Source organism: Carettochelys insculpta, chromosome 4 (assembly GCF_033958435.1).
Source record: "Carettochelys insculpta isolate YL-2023 chromosome 4, ASM3395843v1, whole genome shotgun sequence".
In the NCBI taxonomy this organism is placed as follows: Eukaryota; Metazoa; Chordata; order Testudines; family Carettochelyidae; genus Carettochelys; species Carettochelys insculpta.
Window position 1 is genome coordinate 110,739,688 of NC_134140.1, and position 21,531 is coordinate 110,761,218.

At 40.6% G+C, this 21,531-nt stretch overlaps 1 protein-coding gene across 3 annotated transcripts in view; it reads right to left on the reverse strand.

Annotated features, from left to right (window-relative positions):
• Positions 1-16,140: 16,140 nt before the first annotated feature.
• NPNT (nephronectin) overlaps positions 16,141-21,531 on the reverse strand; it is an 89,068-nt gene continuing 83,677 nt past the window's right edge. For all 3 annotated transcript variants that reach the window (XM_074993478.1, XM_074993477.1, XM_074993479.1), the window contains one exon: positions 16,141-21,115. In XM_074993478.1, the coding sequence (XP_074849579.1) occupies positions 21,020-21,115 (96 nt within the window). In that variant the 3' untranslated portion in view covers positions 16,141-21,019. The remainder of the gene's footprint in view (positions 21,116-21,531) is intronic.

The window sequence follows — 21,531 nt, forward strand, 5'->3', positions numbered from 1 at the left end:
GGAGGCACAATGAAGCAAAGTTATAAGGGTAAATTAAACGGAGTTTAATTTGTAACAGAGAGAAAGCCATGCTAGTCTATATACTATCAAAACAAAAAAGCAGTGACGTAGCACTTTAAAGACTAACGAAATAATTTATTAGGTGAACTTTTGTGGGACAGACCCACTTCTTCAGACCATAGCCATACCAGAACAGACTCAATATGTAAGACATCAATATATTGATGACATCTTTATGATTTGGGCCCATGGTATAGAGACTTTAGAGGAATTCCACAGAGACTTTAACAATCTGCACCCCACCATCAACTTATGCCTCGATTACTCCATGCAAGAGATACATTTCCTGGACACTGCAGTACAAACCAAGAATGGCCTGATCGGTACCACACTCTACTGGAAACCCACTGATCGCTATACTTACCTACATGCTTCTAGCTTCCATCCTGCACACATAACTAGATCCATTGTGTACAGTCAAGCCCTTAGGTACAATCGCATTTGCTCTGATCCTACTGACAGAGACCAAAAACTTACAAAATCTTTACCAAACATTCGTAAATCTGAATTACCCACCAGGAGAAACAAAAAAACAAATCGACAGGGCCAGACAAATACCCAGAGACCAGCTACTCCAAGATAGGCCCAAAAAAGCCAAGAACAGAACACCACTGGTCATTACCTACAGCCCCCAACTCAAACCACTGGAGTGCATTATTAAAGACCTACAACCTATCCTTAATCAGGCTGCCACACTCCAGAAGGCCCTAGGTGACAAGCCTGTTCTCTCCTACAGACAACCTCCCACCCTTATGAGGATTCTCACCAACAGCCACAGTCTATACCGCAGGAACACCAGTCCTGGGACTTTTCCTTGCAACAAAGCCTGCTGGCAGCTTTGTCCACATGTCTATTCTGGGGATATCATTACTGGACCTAAGCAGGTTATTCACAGAATCACGGGCACATTCTCATGTTTCTCAACTAACATCATATATGCCATCATGTGCCAACAATGCCCAGATGCTTTGTATATTGGACGGACTTCAAACTCTCTTAGACAAAGAGTTAATGGGCACAAAACAGACACAAAAACACTCCTGATCCACAAACCGGTCAGCCAACATTTTAATGGAGTAGGCCATTCTGTTAATGACTTAAAAGTTTGCGTCTTACTGAAGAGGAATTTTCACACTACTTTGGAAAGAGAGGCTGCTGAACTCTCTTTTATATTCAAATTTGGCACATTAACACATGGTTTGAACCAGGATGCAAATTTTCTGGGTCATTATAGGGGCTTGTGTGCATACTTGGCTTAATCTAATTCTTGACTTCCCCCCTCCCCCACCCCTCTACTCTCTGATTTGCTCACCTTGATCATTTTTTTTCTGATTTGTCAGCCTTGATTACTATTTTTGGTTCTCTATGCGTTAAATATTGAGTCTGTTCTGGTATGGCTATGGTCTGAAGAAGTGGGTCTGTCCCACGAAAGCTCACCTAATAAATTATTTTGTTAGTCTTTAAAGTGCTACTTTACTGCTTTTTTGTTTTTGGAGTTTAATTTGGTTTGGAGATGAGATGCAATAGTCTAATTAAAAGCAGCCTACCTTCCTATGTGAGTGAGATGCCTCTACACTGAGAAACACCTTTAATGTTTCAATGCACGTGGTAAAGAAGAGAGAGACAACTAGTCCCAAAAACAGCTCTGCATTGCCTCTACACTGAGAAACACCTTTAATGTTTCAATGCACGTGGTAAAGAAGAGAGAGACAACTAGTCCCAAAAACAGCTCTGCATGAGATTTATCAGTTGTTGGTGTATTTCTAGTTTTCTTTGAGGATATTTTCTTGCTGCTTTGCTAAGCATGTAATAGTTTGTTTTGTCTATTTTCCCATGGGACGCAAATGGTCAAGCAGGGTCACTCTTCTATGCTTATGAAATCTTCTTCCTGTATGAATAAACTTCTTTATTAAATGTATTCAGAAAAAATCTTAATTCTTGCAAAACAAAAACTATTGAAGCTGTGTTAAATCTGTAAGATAAAGCAGACAGCTAGCTAACTGAGAAGCAACCTGAACATTGGACAAATATATTGTTGCTTTCCAGAAAACATTAAAATTATAAGACTGACTTGTATGAACCCTTTAACCAACTTCAGAATTGCAACATAATGCCCTTGCAGTGCATAGCATTTTGTAATTTTATTTCAAAGTTGCTGTTTAGTGGTTAGAGCCTGAAAATGGAACCAATACGCATGGCTTCAGCTCTGACAGTGCTGGCTGTGTGATCAGGAAGTGGAATCCTGCAGAACACTTCATGCTTCACAAATTTAGAAGGTGTAACAAGGCCCACAAATGGCAGAGGAGAGCAGGCAACTGCCCCAGGGCCTAGTTATTCAAAAGGGTCTAGGCTCTTGGCTGCCACTGCTGTTGTAACAATAGCAGCATCTGGAGATCCAGGCTCTTTAAATCTCCACTGGCGCTCCAGGTGGCCTGCTCTGGTGGGGGGATGGTGGGTGCTGAAGGGCTGGTGGGAGGGTGGTTAGCCCCAGCCTCTTCCAGTTTCATCTGAGACCTCACCTATTACAGGAGCGAGGAGCTGGGCCCACACCACCTTGCCCAGGGCCTTGTCAATTCTGTTAGTCCACCAGTGTATCAGTATTTTGATAGGGTGATTAATATTTGTCCTTTGGGCACATTACTCCTTAATTGTCCAGTGTGTGATTTCTTGGTATGGTCCACTGTTAGAGACAGGATATTGAATTAGTTGGACTAACTGGTCTGGTACAGTACTGGAATTCCTATGCACGTCTTCAGTAAGATCCTACGGGCCAGGTCCCTACCTGATGTAAATCAGTATGTCCTTGGTAAGTCATTAGAGGTATGTCAGTTTATATCAGCTCAGGATCTAGTCCAATGTGCATAAAATTCACATAATCCATTCAGATTTTTCTTGCATATATGAAATTTCTGCTTTGAATTCAGGAGCTTAATTTGTTTGTATGACTTGTCTCACTTTGAACTGGTGAACCCTTAGGTGAGTAATAGAGATATCTTGAGGAATGCATAGATTACTGAATGATAAACAGGATTCCACAGGGCAAATTCCACTCTTCTCAATTGAATCATGTGACAGTCATGTTTCAATAAGATATCAAGCTTGTTTTCTGTATATCAGGGTCTGTTAGAGAGCATGCTAAGGTATTTGATGTGTATATGTGATGTGTGTTAAACACCCCCTAGAAGAAGCAAATCCTTTCCTCTGATTTGGGGTCTATCACCTGTGGGTTATCACAGATGGTTACTGCCCTTTCCCTTAATCCAGTAACAAGTCAAATGTATGATTGAAAACAGAATGAAGTGTATTAAGGATTAATTTACAATATTAGAAGATGGAGAAAGTATTAGTAAGTAGTAATCAATTAAATAACATATACAACTGTGGAACTGTCACCTTTCCACTAGGCATGAAGCCCAGACCCCGCACAGTTACCCTGGACAATGGAAATGATAAGTAAGTCCTAATTAGAGACCCGTTTTTTTAGACCAGTAAGTGGCTTCTATCAGGAAGGTGGGTGCTTAGGACCTGCAACCTTTAGACTCCATGGAGTCATTAGGGAGAATCACTGAGAAATCCCTCATTGGTGGATTCACTGAAGGAAGACAGCTGATGGTAAGAGCTTGCAGGTACGTAGATGGTGAGTGATGTCATGAACAGATGGGATGATCATCTCTCCCTTCTCCTTCCTTGGCAGGCAGCAGACGAACAGCAATGGACAGATAGCGTGTTGCTGCTGTGGTGGAAAGTGATGGACAGCCTGCCCTGTGATGTAAGCCACAGTCTTTTATAGACTCTTAGGCGGGAAAACCTGTACCTTATGATCCCTTGGTGGGCAAATAGTTCTGAGGTAAAATGGAATGCTCAAAGAAAAGGGCAGGAAAAACTGATTAGTCCTGGTTCCCAACTGTCAATGACTGGCAATTCTGGAAGGCTGAGCCCAAAATGTAATCTTAGTCAGGTGATACAACTCCATTTTGAATGTGACTACACAGTGAAACATGTTTTAATACAACCTCTAACAGGCCCAAGTTCATTCTGAAAACTTCAAATGTCATTTTGAAATGGCTCAGAGTGGTATTGTCTTAGTGTTCAATAAATCAGTTTTATACAAAATTCCTGTAATTCTCTGGGGAGGATCAGTTTCCCACAATCTATACTTGCAGGTTAACGCTGTCAGGGAAGCAGAGGTAGCAACAGGCAGAGGTAGGTGAAGAGGTAAGAGGAGGGGGATCTATAGATAGGGGCATAAGTTGGGATGTGCTTGAGACTCTGGGTTTGCAGTGCTCCTGGATAGTTCTATATTCTGTGCACTTAGCTCCCAATACCTCACTGCCTTGGTTTTTATGTAATTTTTGTATCAGTGCAACATGGATGTCAAATGCTACCATTTAGGTTAAGCCGTGTATTTACATTACACTCACTTAGCACAGGTGTAAATGATTGCTGAGGTGCAGAGCAGTAGTGAATCAGGCCCTTAGTTTTGAAAATGATCAAAATCAGGAGGGAGAAAAAACCTGTATACCCCATTTATAGTGGCTGCCACTGAAAAATCAGCAGTTACTACACAGACAATGACTATAATGTATTATTATTAATTACATTAAATTGTGGCTGTGGCCCCAAATCAAGGATCAGGGCTCCTTTGTGCTAGGTGCTGTACAAAAAAGTAATAAAGCAGACTCTGTTCTAGAAAGAAAATCTACACTGTCCTTGCCCCTCCTATTATGATGCTTTGCTTTTAAATAGCTCCATTCATGAGAGGATCACAAAGCAAACTACAAATACTTAGATCACAAAATATTTCACATATGGGGGAGGCAGAGGCGTACACAGCCATATCTGCAAAGGGCAACTCCCAGCTCAGATAAATTTAGCACAGGATCTGCTGTTGTTGTCAGAGGTGGGAGTTTAGTTGATTGACACAATAGAGCTGCATTTCTGCCAACTGCAAAAGCTCTTGGTCAGGTTCTGACTGGGTGATATGCACGCACGCACACACGCACGCGCACATACACACGCGCATCACCATGCAGTGGGGGCTCTGCTGACTGAATTAAGCCTGCTCTGGCACTGCATCCTTTTGTCTACTGAAAGTTAGCAGTCAGTACATCATATCCCAAAGGTGGGTTTCCAAAATACCGTCAGTTGTTGACTCAGCTGCTTCCTGTTCCACACCTTTGCACTTCCCTGATTCTGTACCAGCTGTTCACATACATGTATGGGTAGGTGACAGAAACCTAATTTTCTTTGTTGAGTTGTAGGAAGCAGAGTTATTGATGGCCACAAAGTCGTTCAGGAAAGGGTTTTAACTTAGTGCTATTATTATTTTAAAAAATCATAGTCTGATATCCTGCTGTTATTCTCCAGTGACAACCTTAGCAACTTGCTCTCATCTGTGATTATAATGGTATCCGAAAGTCTGCATTCAGTTTCTGGACAACTCAGAATTTGAAAGTTGTCACTGAATTTGAGGGAGAAGCAATAAAAATGGTCAATGGGGAAAAGGGATTGATTAATAAGGAAAGATTAAAAAACTTAAATGCTCATGCTTGGCTCAAAGATGATTAATGTGGATCTGAACTGAATAAAAAGGTATTTTGGGTGGTTACAAGGGAAAGAGTATTTTAAATGAAGTTAATCAAAGCAAAAAAATTGACCTAATATCAGCAAAAAAATAAGTCCTAAATAATTAAATCTGTGAGTGTTTATAGTATGTTCAATATTGCCAAAAGGCCAACTAGGAGCATAGCCCTGACGTATCTGTCAAGGGAGCAGACGACAGCTCCATTTCCCGCGTCCTATTAAATTGTACTGGACCAAGTGGCATTGAATTTGTTTGGAGCCGTCTCACTGAAAGAGGGAGAGACAAGCTGACCTATTAGGTTTTTGCAGCCTCTAATTTCTATGTTTCTGGGTTAGAGATGGGCAAAATATTTATGGACATTCAGGTTAAATTTTATGGTTAATTTCACATGATTTCAAATCTCCAGAAATCTGAGGTGACAGAACCTTTTTTTTTTTTATAGTGAACTCTTAGCAATATTGGCAAGCTGATGAAAATATGCTTGTGTGAAATTTGAAAAACATGCTGCCGGAGAAAGTGGTTGTTTCCTTTTTCCCTGTGTATGCACCAAATCAAATCCCAAGCATGAGATAAAGGGAAGCCACAGGGCTGGGACTCTGGTAGTTCTGCATTCTGTTTTCACTGTTATCACTGATTGGTCTGAATGATAATTTGCAGATATGCAGCACTTCACTAAGATTGTTTAGTTACATATTTAGCTAAATTTATAAACACGTACATTGACTTAATTACTATTCCTTGATATGACAGCATCATTTTGTAGATGGGATGTGGATACTGCAAATGGGCATCCTATGTAGATCCATGCAGTCTGCTGAGTTTCTGCACGGTCACATTCTCAGCTAAGTCAGCTAATAAAAGCTCAGTTGATACATTTGGGCTAAGGTGCATTGTTTTTCTGGAAGTCAGAGTTCAAGCAGTGGGGTCAGACAGAGGAATAAAGGTGAGGTAGATCACGGAAATTGCCACAGGTAACTTTGAGCAGAAATTAAAGAAAAAAATCTATATCTTAATCTTTGGGGATTTAATGAAAGTCGAGATGTTTTGTTCAATTTGGTCCTCACTCCTGGCCTTGCAAAATCAAGCAGATATCAGATTGCTGATAACATTCTTGTCACACATCTCTTTTTAAAACTGTATTTGAGAAGGCTCGCTGATTTCCTTAGGAAGTCAGGTTTAGAGGTAACCTTGGTTAATTTGTAATTTTGATATATAAAAGACTCAAATGCCACCAGTGAATAACTCTGGACTAAATCTAGAACATAAAATTTTCTTAGAGATCCTCACCAGATGTATATTGACATAGCTACATTGAAGTCAGAGGAGCTAAAATAATTTACATAAGCTGAGAATCAGGCCCTTTCTTTTTTATTTTGTTTTCTGGGTAGGTTTTTCCCTTAATGTAGTGCTACCAGACATGATCTTGCACATATTAGTAATGTTTTGAAATCTGGTGGCTAGATGCAGGAAGCAGACTTAGCATTGAGGGCAGCTTTCTGCACAGTGGTTTCATTTCAGCACTTGATATTGTACCCAAAATTTAAACAGGGACTTTCTGTGATGGAGTTTAAGATTTACTGCTCTGCTAAAGCAAAGAGCAAAATTCTTCAGAATGCCAGTGGGGGTGAAAGCCATAGAAGATGACTGGGCTTACTTTAAAAAACGCGTGCGCACACAGTCTTCTGAACTGTCCAAGGTTACAGACCACCTGAGAGTGTGCACATCTAAAAACCCTGTTACTTGTAAAATTATTTCCAACTGTTACGGCCTTTGACCAACATCCTCGGCTCCAGTCACTCTAAACCTGCTCACTCCTGTTCGTATCCCATCCGTCAGCTCCCCGCATGCCTTTCTTGGGAAAAATATAGCTTGTGATGGGGCAGGGTGATCAGGGCATTGAGGGACTGGGTGGGATTGGGAGAAGGTGCCTCTCAGTTTACTTGGTCACAGCAATTAAACACTTGTGTGCATCTACTGTCCTCTTAATCCCAAGTTATGTTATAAAGCTGTACAAATGACTGATTTTTCAGTGTGTTGCTTAAACGAAAACAATACAAAAATTATTTCGGGTCAAACTGAAAGGAAACTATTCAGTATTTTTCAATGAAACTAAAAAATTGAAAATTTCATTGGAGGGATGGTCAAACTATTAACTTCTTGACCCAAAAGATTTTTCACTCATGAGGTTTGTTTATTATTATTATTTATGTATTTTAAAATAGAAATAAAAATCCAAACTAAAAAGTACTTTCTAATAAAAACAAATCAAAATATTGAATTTAGAACATGTCAACTTTAAATGTTTAGACTTGTTTAGATTTTTTTATTTAACTGTTGAAACTATTCAGTGAATTTGACAACAACATGTTAAATGTTTCATTTGACCAGAATATGCATTCTGATGTGTTGTTCCAAATGGTACAGCCTGGGCCAATAGAATTAAACTGACTACAAAGCAAAGATGGACAGGGTTCAGTCCTGCACCAATAGAACTTTAATGAGGGTTTGGTCAGTGAGGACAATAGAAGTGGATTCTTGCACAAATTTTTCAACTACATTTAATCTGATTATCATTTAACAATTTACACAAAGATTGTTTCACCTTCTAAATAAGAGACGGAGTGTAGAGAGAGAAGAAAAAATGTGAAAAATATATGGAAATATCTCAGATCAGTTAAGCAATAACTGACTATGAGTTATTTCTTAACTAAAGACCTACTTAAATTTCCCGAGTGCAGGCTCTCATACTATGGCATCTCAATCAAGATCTAGTCACTGTGTCTTGTTCTGAATAAATTAGAGCAGATTAGTTGAACTGCATGTATTAAAATAATTTCAATTAATCATTGCCCATAAACGTCCAGACTAATTGACTCCATTTATTGTTGTTATACAAAACTGAACCCCTTATACGCAAGTCAACATATTTGTAAATCATCTGGAGAAAGGGATAAACAGTCAAGAGGCAAAATTTGCTGATGATGGCTAAACTGCTCAAGAAAGCAGACTGCGGAGAGCTTCAACAGGATTTCACAAAACTAGGTGATCGGGCAGCAAAATGGCAAATTATTTTTAATGTTGATAAATGCGAAGTAATCCAAATTTGAAAACATAACCCCAGCTAGACATACAAAATGATGGGGTTTAATGTAGCCATTACCACTTGAGAGAGATCTTGGAGTCATTTTGGATGGTTCTCTGAAAACATCCACTCAATGTGCTGCAGCAGCAAAAACGCAAATAAAATGTTAGTAACAATTTGAAAAAGGGATAGAGAACAAAACCATATCTTATCACCTGTATATAAATCCTGGGTACACCCACCTCTTGAACACTGTGTACAGATGTGGTCGCCTTATCTGAAAAAAAGATATATTGGCATTGGAAAAGGTTCTGAAAAGGGCAACAAAAATTATTAGGGGTTTAGAATGGCTGCCATAGGCAGAGAGATTAAAAAGACTGAGACTTTTCATCTTACAAAAGAGGAGAATAAAGGGGATAGGATACAGGTCTATAAATCATGACAGATATGGAGAAAATGAATAAGGAAAAGTTATTTACTTGTTCCCATAACATAAGAACGAGGGGTCACCAAATGAAATGAATAAATAGCAGATTTAAAACAAACAAAAGGAAGACTTACTTCACATGGGGTACAGTCAATCTGTGGAACTCCTTGCCAGAGGATGTTGTAAATATCAGGACTTTATCAGGGCTCCAAACAGAACTAGGAACTAGAAAAAGTGGATGACAAGAAAGGAATTACTCAATGGTTACTCTATTACAAGCAGTCCTTTAGCACCTTAAACACTAACAAATTTAGGAGGTAATGAGCTTTCATGGGTAAAGGCCCACTTCATCTGATTATGATTACGTGTTCTGTTTACTCCTCTGGGGCATCTGGCATTGGCTGCTGTCAGAAGACAGGATACTAATCTAAGTGCACCTTTGGTCTGACCCAGTATGGCCATTCTTATTATAGAGCCACAGGGTTGGAAGAGACCTTAGGAGGTCATCAAGTCCACTCTGCTCAAAGCTTATGTTCGTAAGACACAACAGAGAACACATAGCATTATAGGACTCCTCTGCAAAAGAGGTCTCACTTTATACTATATAACCTTTACATTTAAGGCATAGGGAGAAACAGACTGTATTTGAGACAGTCAATATAGCTCTGCCTGTAGTTGCTTGAGGGAAATTTAACTTACTTAATTTCTGAAAACAAAAAGAGATCCCCAAAATATTAAAACATTGTAGTTGAACTGTGTTTAAGTTTAGGAAGATTGGATGGTATTATTGTCACAAAATCTATTCACATGTCTTTACTATGATCATTTTAAGAGTTATATCTCACTTTCCTTGGAAACTTTCAAAGATTGTTGTATCAAGTTTTGATCCTGTCCTCACAGGCTAGAAGAAACATTGTTTTAGCATAACTGAGTCATAACCATATTTCATCTGCCATATGTAAACACAGATTTCATTTTTTGTATTTAGCACAGCAAACATCAGACAGTATCCTAATGGTTCTGTCAGGTGAAACTGAACAACATGTATCTTTTTGTACACAGTTGATTGGTTTTAGTGAAGGAGGAAAAAGTGGCGCTGATCCAGATCTGAGCTTCTATTGCATGCTTTCCCTAGCCCTGCCCAGAGAAAATAAGCACCGTATAAAGGATGCAGAGAGAGGAGTTGATTTTGACAGCGGGCTAATTTTCTTGGCTTTGGGCGTAGGCAGAATAAAAATAGCTCAGTATGCTTGGTAGACTGCCCCGCTCCTTCATGTCTATTAGAAAAATACCTTTGGAATTATTTTTAAAAAGCAACAACAAACCTAAGCATTCCATGCATGAAGGGTGTGGCACTTGTTTTCAGAAAAAAGCCTGACATCTCAGCTGTTTGTGTCAGATAATTGCTGTTTGCCTAACAGCTATCTCCAAGGTAAATTGGTTACTAGTGCCAGAAAAAAACACTAATGGGGTCCTGAGGCAGGGAAACTTTGTTATTCCTAGGGCAGGGTCCTGAAAACACTACTAACACAGTGCTGATTATTGGACTGAGTCCAGGTGGGAGGCTGCGCTCCTTAACTTTAAAATCTGCAGCTGAGGACAAAGAATTCAATTAGTCCCTCAGAGCAGTTTATCTCTAAGACTTCAACAAGCTCTAAACAAACAGCACGTGCAAAGCTGTAAGGACCTGATGTGAAGGCAATGCCTACATGCCAATGCCTGATTCATAGTAGCATTCTGGCCTCCTTTGTTCTGCTGTAACAGCAAATAGGGCAGGACACCGGTTAGACTCTTCACTGTGGAAGCTGCCCCCAGCCCTCTTTAAGGAATGACTTTGAGCTGCCCTCTCTCACAGCCCTCATACAAAGTCAAAACAAAAAGCAGTCAAGTAGCACTTGAAAGACTAGCAAAATGGTTTATTAGGTGAGCTTTCGTGGGACAGACCCACTTCTTCAGGCCATAGCCAGACCAGAACAGTAGTGTTCTGAAGAAGTGGGTCTGTCCCACGAAAGCTCATCTAATAAACCATTTTGCTAGTCTTTAAAGTGCTACTTGACTGCTTTTTGTTTTGATAGTGTATAGACTAGCACGGCTTCCTCTTTGTTACCCCTCATACAAAGGTGTACGCAAGGGATGAGTGAAAGGTTGTTTGTGGAATGCTCCACACTGCAGCTATTCCAGGGTTTCAGATGGTAACTTTGGGAGCATTGCAATAAAATGTAAATTAGAGGCAATCCTAGTTTATGCCAGAAGTTTATGCTAGCAACCCTATAATAAATCCCTGTTTGTTTGTTTTTGCCCATGTGCTATGGCCATTTGAGCTTGGTTACATCTAGAATCAGAACCCAAGACAATAGGTGCTCAGGAAATAATAATAAGTAATATTCGGTACCAGTGCCATCAATAACAAGCAGACCTATAGCGCATTAAAGACTAAAACAAATTGATTAGGTCATGAGCTTTTGTGGATAAGACCCCCTTCAATCATCTGAAGAAGTGGGCATTGCCCACAAAACCTAAATAAATAAATTTGTTAGTATTTTAGGTGCTACAGGACTGCTTGTTGTTTGTGAGGCTACAGATGGCTACCCCTCTGAAACAGTGCCATCAATAGAAAACCTTAAGCTGGTTTCACTGGGGCCAAGCTCAAGTCACACATGAGCAACTGTTAAGAAAAGATGTTATATAGACACAATATTTATAATGGTGATCTGCTGTAGAACATGGCATTTTTAAATACTCTGTGTTGTTAGCATATTTGTCAGGAAGAAGGGTGCTTTCAAAAACGGTTTGTTTTTGAATGAACCCCATCTACATTGCTTGGTTTTTTTCTCTGAAAACAGCACTTCCAGAAGAGCAAGTGGCTGTCATTATGCAAATGAGGCACACAATGTGTAAAGTAGAGCCTCATTTGCATTTCCAGTAGGTTGCATTTGTATTCCCCTTCTGAAAGGGGAATGTAGTGTATATGCAGCCTCTGCGTATGTCTGCACAGCAGCCTTATTTCAAAATAAGCTATTCCAGAAAAGCTATTTTGAAATAATGCTGCTACACACAAAAATGCATTTGGAAATAGCACTTAACTATTTCAGAGTACATCCTCTAAACACACACAGCCTATTTCAAAATAAGTTTCATTCCCTTTCTTAACAGCACCTCTTTCGAAATAGCTGTTTCAAAATAGGCACTATTCCTTGTAGAATGAGATTTACCAATTTCAGAATAAGCCAACTGTTATTTCAAAATTATTTTGAAATAGCAGTTGTATTGTGTAGATGCTAAAACAGTTATTTTGAAATAATATTGCTGTGTAGACCTACCCTATGACTCTATGGATGAGCTACTAACTGGCATGGATTTCATTATGACTGATATCAACAATAAATGCAAACCAGTTTGTCACGCAAACGCAGTCTGTGGAAAATCCCTTTAAAGCTGTGTCCCAGGTGAAGCAAATTCTTTTTAAGTAGAACCAGGACCTACTTTGATACCCAGGATCACAGGGGAATTGTAGCTGTTAGAGATGGGATTCGGAAGGGCAGAGATTGAGATCTTGCACTGTAATCTGGATCTCCCCCCTCCCCGTTGAGTGGTGTAACCACTGTGCTATAGTCATATTCTCTCTGAGCCAATGCTCAGAGCACACCTACCATGTGGGGTGATAGAGGACAGTCCAGACTGTGAATCCCCCAAGTGTTTAGGCATCAGTTAGGTGCTGAAGTGTTTAGTGAAGTCAGGAATTAGGTGTGCATGTGCCAACTGCTGGTATGTAAACACTTTGGGTACCTTAGGAGGGGAGACATAAGGACATTAGGGGACAGCTGAAAAGGGGTGTTGGAAATTCCAGAAGCATCTACTTTGGCAGTAAAGTCCTGCTTGTGAGTCCTATTGTAAAGCTATTATGGATCTGAAGCGAGAATAGTTAGTTTCCTCTTCATTTGCTGAATGTTTTTGGCCTCCAACAACCAGTTAAAAGTTGGAACTCTCACTGCAAAACTGAAGCAGTGGAAACTAGTAAAAGAAAACCCTAAGAGAATCCATCTCAGTTCCCAACAGAATATGACTTGCCTTTTCGGAATTCAAAAAGGACCTTGTGACTGCTTTTGTCTTAATTTACCTGTGCTTTGGACACAGATGTTAGTGATTATGGATATGCATGGCAGTGTTAACCTAAGGACTACCTGAAAACATATTGGAGAGCAGGAGGAGCAGGAGCAATGGACCGTTGTCCCAGCATCAGTTTCTTCTAATCCTAAAACAAACAACAGGATTCTGAGCTTTGGCTAACCCACTGAGCTAAAGAGGGTAGCACTTACAAAAAAGGAAATTGTATGTGTTCCATTACAGGTCATTTATGGGACCATGGAAGGAAAGGGTAGAATTATTGAGCAAACTTTTCACTGGTGATATTTTCTTTGTGGAAATGGTTAGCATTGTGGATGTAGAGCTGCTCCATACTAGTGTAAGAATAATGATCTGCTGTAGTAATCTTCTGGACACCATATGGGGCCTGGTCAGTGATGTGATGTTACTGTAATGACGTTTGGAAATCAGTGTATTAATTTATCTCAATAGAGAGCTGTTGGTAAAACAAGGAGAAAAACAACACATTAGAATCACACCTTCCCAGCAAACACTTGTGAGAGATGGCAGGGTAAGGGGGCATGGAAATGACTAAACAAATGTATACTCACAGGCTACGGTGACTTACCTGTTTTGCAGAGAATGGGAACCTGCAGGTCAGATGGACACTAAATAGTTAAAAAGACACTTAGGCTATGTCTACACTATGAGGTAAATTTCAATTTATTAAAATTGATTTTGTAATGCTGGGTTTTGTAAATTTGAATTTGAGTATCCTCACCTTCCCACAGTCTCCCCACAAATTCAACTTATTGCTGCCACACTCAAACACTGACTGTTATAGGAGTGCATTGCAGGAACCTATCACATAGTTCCCTCAGCACTGCATTCTGCGGCCTCCCCCATGGGTCCTGTTGCACCCCTGCCACTGACAGAGCTTACCCTGCTCCCTGGTTCCTATTAACCGCAGCTTGCGGGGAGCCGGGAAACTGACCAGGGCTGCTGCACTGGTCAGTTTCCTGGCTCTTGCAAGTGGTGGGAAGCCAAGAACTAGTTGTAGTAGTGCCTTCAGTTTCCCCAGCTCCCCTCCAGTTGCAGGAGCTGGGAAACTGACCAGTGCTGCTGCACTGGTCAGTTTCCCATCTCCCACAAGTAACAAGGAGCTGGAGCCAGGTGCAGCAGCACCAGTGGGGCTCTGGAAGCTAATACATTTGATTTTAAGACATGGCACTTCCACACTGGCCTTTAATTGAATTTTTAAATTCAAACTTGATACTAACCCCCCTGGTTCTGACAATATTATGATACTGATAGTACACTCATCTCTCATTTAACGAGTACTTTACTTATGAGTACTCACTAAAACAAGGGGAACACACAACTACCTTTGTCCACTGAATGAGTGAACTTCCCCCAGCTTATAGGAGCCAGCCGCAGGGTCCCTGGCTGACGGCAGGAAGACCCACAGCCTTCTCCGTCCCTTCCTCAGACATGCAGCTGTCTGACAGCCCTGCGGCTGGGGGGGAAGAGAGAGAGAAGGGTCTTAGTCTGGTTCCCTCCCCTGCACTGGCAGAACGTGGAACTGACCAGCCATGAGCTGACCAGTTTCCTGGTCCACAAGCCATGGGAAGACTGGAACCAGCTTGCCCCTGGTTCCCAGCTCCTGCCACTCTGGGAGCCAGGAAACTGACCAGCCCTGGTGGTTCATGGCTCCCTAACCCTTGCAAGAAAATTCGAGTTATGCAGGGGTTGCAGAAACAACCCCTGGATAACTTGAGGGTTTACTGTATTAGTCCCCACCCCCGCTCCCATGGTCCCAAGCCGCACCCCCCCCAGCCTTAGAGCGCCTCAGCAGTCCCACACTGGTCCCAGGCTTACACACACACACCCCCAGCAGCCCCAAACCACCACCCCGTCTTACTTCCCCCCCCCCAGCAGCCCAAACTGCTCCCAGCCTTACACCTCCCCCTGCAGCCCCAAACTTCCTCCATCTTAGACCACCCCCGCATCAGACACTCCTCCTGCAGCCTCTTCACTGGGGCTGCTAGGCTGGGCGGCTTTCCCATCCCTCTTGCTCCCAGCAGGTAACTATCATTAAAACCAATTAATGCAAGTGTTAAGGTTTCAGCACCTAGGCATAAGATAATTGCTATCCCTAGTGATGGTTGTATTGATAGATATCTGCCTGAGGCAGCAATGTTAAGAAACTGCAAATGGCTTCTTTAACAGCCACATGCAGCTGGGATCTGCCCAGCTGGTGACCTTTAACAAATCTAACGGGACCCTTCTAAGGGTCCCGGCCCATATGTTGGGAAGCCCTGCTCTACATACATACACTGCATCCTATTTCTGTTACCAAACTATTCAAGTACGTCAGAAAAGTACCTAAACTCAACTGGGTTATGTCAAGTTACAGGCACTTGAAACAAATTGGAGACTTTTATATTTATTTTAATGGGAATTTAGTGAAGCTACTGTGAGTTTTCACTGATGAGCAGAAATTTGGGAACCAGTTGTGCTCGTATAGTGAGGGATGAGTATGCATCAGTATTAGTGCTCCCTAAATTGAGCCAATGGTATTTACAGTGAAGACAGTGATGTTTTAATATCAAGCTAACTGCCTTAAATTCGAATTTATCTCATAGTGTAGCTGCAGCCATAGGCTCTTCAAAGAGATTGAATAGCTTCAAAGGCGATCCCACCACTATTTCAGAAGGGAGTTCAGTTTGCCAGCAAGCGCCTAGAGATCTTGGAGTGCCTATAGGAAGCTTAAATCTACTAGTGCTTCCATGTGGAAGATGGATTAATACTTGTAAGATAGCAATGCATGTAATCTGTTTGAAGATATGCTTTTCAGAAAAACTTTTGTTTTAAATAATTTGCTTTAAGACAACTAAGTGGGAGAGGTAATATATTTTATTAGACCAACTGTGGTGGTGAAAAAACAAGCTTTCGAGCTATACAGAGCTGTTTGGTTACTTGATACCATGTCCTAGCCCCCAGAGGGAAGAGTACTGTAGGTATTGAACATGCTTTAGATCTACTGCAGTAATCACAGCTACTATATGGGGAACTACAACCCAGGTGGAAAATAGTCTGATTCCACCCCAGATACTAACCTGAGAGGGAGGTAAAGGTGCAGTTAGCCTGGTAATTGTGGGAGGAACAGTGCAAGAAAATTATCTTCCCCCAGCCTCCATGGAAGCTATTTGAGAGGACAACAAAATGAAGCAGTGTTTCATGCAGGGGGAGACAGTTCCTTAAATGCTTATACACTTTGTAAACATTCCTCTTCTTATAGTAAGAGCAGTTGTTCTGGGATGTCGTCTGTACATGTTACTCCCAGAATTTATCTCAAACCTTGACTCTAACTGAATTCCATGATCCATAATAATTTTAATTTCTCATGAAGATTTTGAAGTTTGTTTTCATCTTCCAGCTTTTCAGTCCACTCCTGTGCAAATTTAAACAAACCTCGGACTCAGTGGATTTTGACTGTTTATGCAGTCTGGAAAGACTGCCTTGAAAAGTCTTGTGTGATTACAGTACACAGGGGCACAAATGGGAGAATGTGATTTAATAAGCAAGAGTTTTTTAGTAACCTGGTGTCCAGTTTTCTTTTCTACAGGAAACGTAAATGGAAGCAAGTCTGCTACATGTGGTTTTTAGTGAAACCCAGGTGGCTCTCTGGTAACTAAAATTCCCCTCAGAGAAGATGTGGAACAATGTATGTTGTTTTCAAATATAGGGAGATTAAGTGCTGAAATTAATTGCAAACATTTCCAAAATGAAGTCTGTCACAGCCTAGTTTCTCCAACATCAACTTCAACATCTTGGTAACAAATAGCCTAAAGTATTTCATCTGAAACCCCAGGTAAGTTATGTTTGACTCTATCCATGATTCATACTGGCTATAAAATTAATGTTAAAAATTAATATGTGAGATTTATGGCATTCCTGATTTGCAGAGGCACTTCATGGAAGTTACTGAGCAACTCTTTAAACACAGAGGCTATGTCTACACAAGAGAGAGTTCTGTCAACAAAACTCATGGAGCATCCACACTAAAAGCATTCTGTCAACTGTAGATCAACAGAAGGCAGCACTTTTGTTGACAGCCTTCTGCCTCTCCCTCATGAGGCAGAATGCTATTCTCGACAGAATCTGTTGACAAAAAAGTCATGTGGATGCTCCCGGGAGAGTAGGGGGGCGGCTCTTGACAGACAGGGCTTCTGGGTCACAGAGCAGCCCTGTATGCTGTGCTTCTAATTGGCCATTCTGTCAAGAGAGCGGCTGGGCAGCCCAGCTGCTCTCTGTTAACGCGGATCGCTTTTTCAATCCACTTTGCTGACTGGCCACAATCTGTCTGCAGAATTTTTGTCAGAAGATATCTTCCAACAGTAACTTCTGTCAACAGATGGCTGTAGTGTAGACATAGCCAGAGTGAACTGGTTTCAAGCTGACACTGCCAGCCCACAGCCTGATCCAAAGCCCATCAAAGCCAATGGGAGACTTTTCATTGACTTCAGTGGGCCAAGACCAGACTCATACAAAACTGTCTTAATGAGGAATGAGCAAGTGGCAGGTAGCTACTGGAGGAGTTGATATCGGGGTGATAAGATGCAAAGGTAAATGGAGAAACTATTATTGTCTTTTATCCCTTTGAGTATGTGGGGTCAGGAATAGATTCTGTTGTTGAAAGCCCTCATGTGTGTGAATGTAAGGTTTTGTCTTGGACTTACATTGAGTCAAGCAGCTGCTTAGCATGTCATGGTTTTCTGCTGTATTCTTTAGTGCTTCTGTCTAGACTGACCTCTTAAGGAATCCAGCCAGGCTTGCCAACAGGGACAGGAAGTGGGGGCCAAGGATGCAGTTGCCCCAAGGCCCAGAGCTCTGGCCACCACGTCTGCTGAAGTAGCAGCAGCCAGAGCTTCACGCTCCCTTGCCACAAATCCAGTAATTTGGATGGGATTTTTGAAAGCAATCAGTGTTAGCCAACCTCTGATCCTATTATAGATTAAAAATCAACCTAATTCTGTTGCGAGCTCAATCTGAGTATTTTTGAAAATCCCAACCATTAATTTTGATGTGAATGGAAATTTAAAACAAAACCAGGTAGCTATTATGTCAGTTGTACTCATTTTATATGCCAAGAAGTGCAATAAATGCAAATTGCCAATGTTACTCAATGTCTATAATTTACAAAGATAATTTCAAACCCCCCCCCCACAACTGATGAAAATACAAGGTAACTTTTCTGCAAAAACCTAGAATTATAAGCCAATTAAGATGATATACAGTACGTTTGATAAGTAGTTGAATTACAGTTTGTGAAACTGCTGCTTGTTGACTCAAATAATGGATTTTTCAAGAGGATTTTCTTGAGAACCAGCTGTGTAATTATTGAACAATGAAGGAAACTAAAAACACTTATGACTATATTCATATCTCTCAGTCATCTACACACCCAAAATTGGGCCTGGAATGCATATAAGGTTGCCAACTCTGACTGAAGCTATTATGGGAGATTTTTTTTTTTTTTTTTTTTTAAGCACACTACCTAAAATATCCTATTAAAATCTCCAGGGTTGCTTTCACTAGTTGGTAGGAGATTCCAGGCTGATCCTGGAGGGTTGACACACCTAACTATAGAAAATGGTAGTATCCAGTAACAGCATTAGTTAAAGCATTAATTTTCTCTATTCCTAATTAACCCATTCAAACACAGACAGTTGCATAATATTGTTGTATAATGCAATTTTGATGAAGGGTCAATTTGCTACTTATAAAAAGGATAAAAAAATCCAGGGAATCCAAATTCTCAATTCAAATTGGTAACATGCATTTGCATGTCTGAAAGGTCAGAAGGAAGGCACTTGCTTGTAGTATACTTTCTGCACTAATAAAACATCCATCTGCCCATTGCAAAATGCTTAAAACCTAAGTGGGTCTTACTTCTGTAGATGGAAGAGATCCCTATTTCAACCATTTTACCTAAACCTCAAAGGGCTGTCGCATTATTTGTTAAGGATATTAAAATATATATATTGGTACAAAGTGTGTTTTAATCTTTTTAGGGTGGTCTACTCAATACAAAAAACAGCAATTTTGCTAAGCCAAGATATATCCCAGTAAGAGTTAGAATGAAGGCTTTTAATGTCTTGCAGTGCCATCTTTATGGACAGGGTGTGCAAGATTGGACACAGGCTTTTGTTGAAACTGTAAATAACTTTTATAAGATCATATATGGTGATATACTGAACTGACATATGTATTACATTAGTAATTTACATTTAAGGGTCTATTGTCTTATAGCTATACCTCTTTGAAATATTAAGGTTGTCTCACTAGAACAATATTCTATCAACTTACTTTGCAACTTTCTTAAAGATAAGTATGTCAAATTTAAAATTGATATCCATGGTGATATTAAAGCTTTTTCATTTAAAAAAGGCTAGACAAATCAAGTGGAGAAACTGAACATTTCTATATGGAACCGTATATTTGTCACACCCAAAATGGATGACTAAAACAAAAAGCTCCATATTCTAAAAAAACACTAATTCCATCTAGAAGTAAAGTTTTAGCTCTTAACACTGTATTGTAGTCTTCTGAGCAGTCTGGCAAGGACCTTGTACAGGTACAAGATTTATTACAGTGCATTAGAACAGATGGTTCACATATGTCATATGGATGGACTATAATAGTAGTTACTGTCAGCATAGACTGTTGCCCATCTTAATGATCGTCGGTGGCAAAACTGCCACTGACTTCAACAGGCTCAATCTTGCAGAGCACATAAGCACCTTCTCAGAGGAGCTCAGCATCCTCTGTTCCCAGAGAGATCAGTAGAAGTGAATAGCAGGCAGCATCTTGCTCATCAGCTGGTGTAAACTAGCCTAACACTTTGGCAAGCCACTGACTTGGACACCAGCTGAAGATCTGGCCCTTTGTTTTCAGTCATAACCTCCTGGGGGGGGGTGGCGGGAAAGAAAAATCACACTAGTATTTGGGGCCAAAGGATAAAAAACGTCAGGACACTGCTGATTTGTCAGTTGCCACCAGCAGAGGCTCAAATTACCCAGTGATCTCACATGCTGTGTTTTAGCTTGAGAGAGCACACGGGCCATTTACCTCACAGCTGGAGTCTGTAAATATAAAATATAAATACATTAGTAACCACACACACATTTACACAATACCGCACCAGCAATACTAAGGGATGCCGTGCCTATTCTACATACCTGCCTTTTGTTAATACATCAGAATAAATGCTATCTGATATGTAACACACCTTCCTTTAAAAGTCAATAGCAGTAAAATAGCCCAAGTTCAGGACCAGGCCTAGGCCTCAATTAACTTCCAATTACGAAGTCAAACAAATCACAGAGCATTACATCAGTGTATGGTAGCAGTATGGCAACACACAGAACAACAGTTAGTACTACTAATGGGAGTTAAATATCTCCTCTGATGACATTTAGCCACACTTTGCCTCCCTGCCCATTTAATATGAGCATCCTTCGGACATGGTACAAGATACTTTATCACACACGAAGCCTGACTGGGGACAAAAAACACCCGATATTGGCTTGAAGTTTGCATCCTTTCAGACAATCTACATTGTTTTAAGTGACATTTCAGTGGGATTGCACAAAGCAGACTGACAAGGTGGTCACTAGTCATATTTTCCACTTTGGGCCAAAGTTTCCTTTTAACATCACGGCAGTAGAGTTAAAGGGAAGAGACTACATCTGTATTCTCTGCCAGTCCAGTAAGGTGGCTAATGTTCTTCAGAGCAGCGACCTTTCCTCAAGCTCACATCATCTAACCCAATTTCTCCAGTTCTTCCTTTCCCCTTTCCACCTTTGAAAATAACCTGGAGAAGGAAATAAGACACAGTCAGATGTAAATTTAAAAATAAAAACAAGTTGATAGTAATGGCTGCCTGTTCTGAAGGGTCCCAGTAAGAGCATCATCAGTCCCAGCCTAAGGGAACTTATGCATTGCACTTTCTGTATAGAAGTGTGGTTACTGTGCAGCTGGAAGCATTTATCAGCTTTCAGAGAGGAAGCTATCTGCAGTGATGATGAGCCTTCTCTTTAGATTTATTTAAATCATCCCTCCCTGTGACCACTTTATTATCCTTTGTGCAAAAGATACTTCTAAAGAGCAATGGTGTGTTGGGAAAACACCAGATTGTGCCAAGTATTTTGAAAACATTTCCCTTCCATGCACACACACTGCAAACTGAATAATTTGAAAATTGGATCTAACCTGGAGAAGAAAATTTTG